This window comes from Mastomys coucha, unplaced genomic scaffold (genome assembly GCF_008632895.1).
Source record: "Mastomys coucha isolate ucsf_1 unplaced genomic scaffold, UCSF_Mcou_1 pScaffold14, whole genome shotgun sequence".
Lineage (NCBI taxonomy): Eukaryota > Metazoa > Chordata > Mammalia > Rodentia > Muridae > Mastomys > Mastomys coucha.
Genome location: NW_022196896.1, coordinates 104543341 through 104549340, shown reverse-complemented (window position 1 = coordinate 104549340; position 6000 = coordinate 104543341). Strand labels below are relative to the sequence as shown.

Here is a 6000-nt window from a genome sequence, read left to right as displayed (position 1 = left end):
TGTGCTCCTGCGAGCATGATGTAACAGTGCTTCCTCTTTAGGGCTCTGCCAATGGACACAATCTTCTACAACAGGAACTCAGACAGATTTTTTCCCTAAATGTCTTAAAACTTTGTATGACATGGACTGTTTGTTTTAAAATTGTAAAGCCAGCAGTTGTTATTCTGGATTCATCTATTTTTTAGCAATGCTGAAAACTTACAAACTTACTTTATGGAACATCGTAGGCATCAATGAAAGCTCACAAGCTTGGTTTTTATTAAACAGGTGCCATTTTCAGCTTTGCTGTAGTGTCCGCACACACACACTCGTACACACAAACCTTCGGGCAAGCTGAGTGTGAGCATGAGGTAGCCACCAAGGACATGTGCTAGAAACAACTCCTTACTGATGTTTAATTATTCTTTAATGTTTCTAGAAGAAATTAGTTTTAAAGAAAAATTCTTTTAGGATCCACATTCTACACTTGTACATATTAGAAGAGCTTACTTGGAAATTCTTTAATTTTTGTCCCTTCTAACTAAAAGGAAGTTGATAATACATGGGTTTTATACAGTTAATTTGGGTTTGGGGGATAAGGCCTGTCTTAGGGTTTCACTGCTGTGAAAAGATACCATGACTAAGGCAACTCTTATATTGGGAAAACAGTTGGGGCGGGCTTACAGGTTCAGATGTACAGTCCATTATCATCAAGGCAGGAACATGGCAGCATCCAGGCAGGCATGGATGAGCTGGAGAAGCTGAACGTTCTACATCTTCATCCAAAGGAAGCCAAGAGCAGACTATTATCTTCCAGGCAGCTAGGAGAAGAGTCTCTAAGCCAACCCTACAGTGACACACTTCCTCCAGCAAGGCCACACCTCCTAATAGTGCTACTCCCTGGACCAAGCATATCCAAACCACCACAAGATCTCATGTCTCTTTAAAACTAAAAGGTTATTTTCTTCTTGAAACAGAAAAATATTGAAGGATTTTTCAGGTCACCTTGATTGGGCCAAAAATAGTTTCTTTGAAAGGGTCAGTATTTTCTACTGTGGCATTTAAGACTTGCCCTCTAATACCTTAGAACTAAATGTAATTCTAAACATAAATTATATAAGACTGTGAACAGAATCTGATACAGACTAAACCAGCTTTATTTGCTGTTCAATCAGCCATTACTGTCCTGGTGAGACACTGCCTTTTAATCTGACATTTCAAGTAACAATTGTTAGTATCTTTCCAAAAGCATTGAAGCTTATTTACATTCTATCTTTTAAAAAAGAAAAAGAAAAAAATCCTTTGAACCAGCTAGAAAGACTGGCTCAGCATTTAAGAGCATGCACCAGTCTTACAGAAAGGGGGACCTGGTTCATCATCCACAGGCAGCTCACCAGGCCTTTAACTCATTCCAGAGGGTCAGACGCCCCCTTCGGGCATCTCTAGTCACTGCATGCACACATACACACATAACTAAAAATAAACCATTTTTATAAAAGTATTTTAACACAATTATTCTGAAGGCAAAACATCAGACACAAATGCTCTCCACCAATCATGGGTGAATTTTCAGCTCCCAGAGAAGCTCCATTTCCTTTCTTCCCACACTTTCCCTCCTCTACAAAGTTTTTCCAAAGGTAAGAGTTAAATTTCAACACAGAAATCTGTCCAAAACACAACATAAAGAACACAAAACACTGTCCTCGAATGTCTCCAATTAAGCAGTTTGTGATGTGAGTGAAACTCCAAAGCCCTGGTTCCTCTTACCACCGCCACACTGGCCATACCGACCACTACCACCATTGCTCTGTGGTGAGCTACTTTGTCACTGAACTGTGTGTACCCCTACTTGCTATTTCACTTCATGCAGTGCCAAGCAAACTCTTTTCCCCAGTAGAAAAAGGAAGTATATAAAACCAACAGTGTCAGGCATATATTCGCAAGGTGTCAATTTCTTAAAACATAAGTCTGAGTATATTTATTTCTGTCAAATGCATACAAGACAATAACTACACAGCAACAAATCTTTTGTTCAACAATGACTTGATTCATAAGCATTTAAAATTTACATAATTTCACATTGATACCCTTTTATTTTTAAATACAATAAGTAAAAAAGCCCCCCAAATAACCAATTTTTATATTTCCTATTTATCCTTCTATACATCCAAACTTTAAAAAGTTACAAACTGAACAATTGTACAGAACATATAAATCATGTTTAAAAACTTGAGGTTTTAAAATCACTGCTTCCCCAGTATGATTCTGAAAAAGTCTCCTATTGACAAACACAGTCATAGATGCCAAAGCAAACTGGAGGGGAAGAAACAGAGACAGACACGAGTTTGCTGTCTTAATAGTTTACTAATCCTGTCAGTTAAAAATGGTGATGTAGTGAGAAGTAACAGCCGGGGTTTAATATGAGGAATGGACTTTGCCTCAGCCTGAGACATACATTTCAAGTATTTTCCTATTTGATCTGAGCTCGCTGTAGCAAACCAATGCCAATACTAATTATTTTCTTCCATACATCCGCTCAATGTCTGCCTGGTAGTGTGTTTTAAGCTCTTTACGTTTCAACTTGAAGGCATCCGTCACCAGACCAGTTTCCGGAGTCCATGGGTCAGGGCTCAAACGAATTTTCAGTGGAATTTCAAACTTTTCCAGACTTGCTGAAATGAAGAAAACATAACACTAAAAATCCACACCCGAGAGAGATGAAGTCAAAGTTGTCAGCAAACGGCGCTGAGAGCACCACCAAGCACCCAGCAGAGCATGCATCAGTCTCACGTCTGAGATTCAAAGATGCTGTGAAATATGAGAACTATAGTAGCAAAAACCGCTTAAATTATCTTTCCATAGGAGAATAAATTAAATGCATGATACAGGTATATATACAGAAAGCAGTTCTGTCATTAAACAACTCATTTATTTACATGGGTATCTAACCCACTATCAAGCCATAGAAGGGCAGCAGGCAGCACTAACCACATAGGCAGGAGAGCACAGACTCACTGCACAGGACACACCACACCACACCGTCCCTTCCAAGGACTGGGATCTGAGAAAGACGGGAATTATATTTCAAGGAGAATGAGATATTTCTAGAAAAATGGATAAATGTGACCAGCCTTCTCAAGCTTTCTGTCACCGTGAGTTCCCCACCATGAAGGGCTGTAGCCTGAACTGTGAGCCAAAAGAAACTCTCTCTCCCTTACGTTCAACTGCTTTTAGCAGGCAACAGGAAAAGCAACTAAGACACCGGTAAATCCCATATTATATAACTATTATAATAGTGCCATGGACACATTTTAAAAGAAAATCATGATTTTTTTTTTTGTTTTGGTTTTTTCTGAGACAGGGTTTAGCCCTGGCTGTCCTGGAGCTCACTCTGTAGACCAGGCTGGCCTCGAACTCAGAAAACCGCCTGCCTCTGCCTCCCAAGTGCTAGATTTAAAGGTGTATGCCACCATTGCTAAAAGAAAATTTAAAAAATTTTTATTTTAAAAATCAGTTTAGTAGATATTGCATGTTCTACAGAGGAGCGTGAATGGCGGAAACAGTTTCCAGGGAGGAATGGATACACTAACAGTTGAATAGACATGTCCATTTTTCCCATCTCAGTTTTAAGGATCGGTTTGCCAGCATACTCACCTGAAATAGCAGCTTCAGAAAGCACTTTAAGGACTTCGTTTTCCATCTCACTGCTGTTACACAGCTCTTCCCAAGTTCCTTTGAATCCTTTTGTTCTAGCTAGCTCCGTAAGTTCCTTTTGATTTGGCACAACAAACCCAATTACGTAAGAATGGTAACTGAAACACATAAAGAATAACTTAGTCAAGAACTGAAGAACAAGCAGTGGGCTTACTAGTGTAACTGACCGCCTTAGCACTCTATAGCCAACTCTTCATTACTGGAAAACCCAAACATCCATGAAAATCGCACGTCACACTTATCTCACGCAACGCCTCTGACCACTTAGTCACAGTACATTTGAGGGCTCTGGCAGAGTTCACTGCAAGCAGACTGCAACCTGAGAAATTCTAAGTGTCTAACTACTATAAGTATTAATATACACTTTTAAAGAAATTTCTTTTTTTATTCATCTTTGAAATGATTAGTAAATTCATGGTATCAAGGTAAGAAAAGTAAACCTTCAAACAATCTTTCTAGAGAAATGTAGCCGCAAGTCAAAACCGTGTGATGAGCCAGGCTTAGCCCAGCCCTCAAGGCAGAGGCAACCGGATGTCTTGCGTTCAAGGGTAGCCTGTGGCAATGCTCATTTTCCTCTACTATTGGAAGAATTTGTATAATCAAAGGAACTTAGTATGCACAAAGACAGATATTACTTTGAGAAATGTAAAACAGCGTGATTGCTGGGCAGAGAGTCTGTGGTCCTCATAATACAGACAGGCTAAGGCAGGAGGACTGCCATGAATTCAAGGCTGTGTGACCCTGAAGAAATGACAGCATCGTGAAAAGAAAAGGACACTTGGAGTTATTCTTAAATAAATAAAATCCATCTCTGGAGCAATGCTGAAGAAAACAAATGGCTTTTTAAAGTGCGGGGTCACTGATGAGACCATGTAGAGGGTGCTAACTGGTCAAGTCTAAGCAAATATTTTAAAAATCCCACCATCTTGGGAGGGATATGGTGGGTGCATGTCTTTAATTCCAGCAGCACTTAGGAGGCAGAGGCAGGTAGTTAAAGGGTGGCCCAGTCCAGAGTCAGTTCCAGGATAGCCAGGGCTATATAGCAAGATCTTCTCACAAAACAACAAAATCCAGTCTCTAAAACCTGAAACACTTCTTTTTTTCCAAGACAGGTTTTTCTGTATAGCCCTGGCTGTTCTGGAACTCACTCTGTAGACCAGGCTAGCCTGGAACTCAGAAATCCGCCTGTCTCTGCCTTCCAAGTGCTGGGATTAAAGGTGTACGCCACCACTGCCCGGCCCAACCTGAAACATTTCTAGTTCTAATTATTTCAGAAGACGACTATTCTACCAGAAGTCCTTCCACCTGGGGTGCACCCCAAAGCCCACTTCTAAGTTGATTTTCCTATGACACCCATGACTATGTCAGCTGCTACAGACAGGTTACTAGGCTTATGCACAGACATGTGACTGTGACTACTGGTCACATGATTAAGTCACTTCACTTACTACTACACTTACTACAGAAATGCAGTCAGGTCTAATCTCAGATTCCATCAGATCCCAATATACACCTCTAGGCTTCTAAATTTACACTTCCATTCCCTGCTGCCTATGTTATCACGGGCTGTGAGGCTGTGGTAAGCCAGGGCCAGCAGCACGCATGCTCAAGATGCAGGTCTGAAGGACAGGAGGGAGGACTGTAGGAAGGTGCTACTTATTCGCCTTGCATCTGAATGGGTCTGCAAAGCCTCCCCATGCAGAACAACTTATTTTCCTCAACTCTGTCACTCAGGACACTTAGAGAGACGTAGAGCAGCACAAACACAGGAGACCAAGAGGACAGCATCCCAGGAAGCACCAGCTCACTAGCTGTGAAGAGGAGGCGGTGACCCCACATGGGCTGCAACCGCCCAAGGCACACCCACCAACCTCCATACACTCAGCAGGCTCCACGAGCTTACCTGTTTGCATACGCACAAATGTTATCTATCAGTGGAAGGTTCTTCAAAGCTGCCTCTACTTTCCCAAGAGAAACATACTCTCCTGCCTGTAGTTTCACAAGGTCCTTTTTACGATCTGCATAGAACAAAGGCACAAACATTGAGAACAGTCATTAACACCTTAGCACATAGAAATACTCTCACCAAGTTATTTAAAACTTTTCTCAACTAAAGTTGAGATTACACAATAAAGTCAAACCTTAATCTTCCACAACTAAATTATTTTGTGGAAAAACTTTTACTTTAGAGCCATCATCCTAAAAAAGAAAAAGGAAAAAAAAAAGAGTCCTCATCCTTAGCCGGGCGGTGGTGGCAGCACACGCCCAATCCCAGCACTTAGGAGGCAGAGACAGTCAGATTTCTGA

The 6000-nt window shown here is 41.0% G+C and overlaps 1 protein-coding gene across 4 annotated transcripts in view; it reads right to left on the bottom strand.

Annotated features, from left to right (window-relative positions):
* Positions 1–1915: 1915 nt before the first annotated feature.
* The window catches only part of Acsl3 (acyl-CoA synthetase long chain family member 3), a 53531-nt gene continuing 49446 nt past the window's right edge, over positions 1916–6000 (bottom strand). For 3 of the 4 annotated variants that reach the window (XM_031368127.1, XM_031368128.1, XM_031368130.1), the window contains 3 exons: positions 5597–5711; positions 3634–3791; positions 1927–2651 (listed from right to left, as the gene is read on the bottom strand). In XM_031368127.1, the coding sequence (XP_031223987.1) occupies positions 2494–2651; positions 3634–3791; positions 5597–5711 (431 nt within the window). In that variant the 3' untranslated portion in view covers positions 1927–2493. Of the gene's footprint in view, positions 2652–3633; positions 3792–5596; positions 5712–6000 lie in introns of all 4 variants that reach the window. The other variant, XM_031368126.1, reaches the window with a different exon arrangement.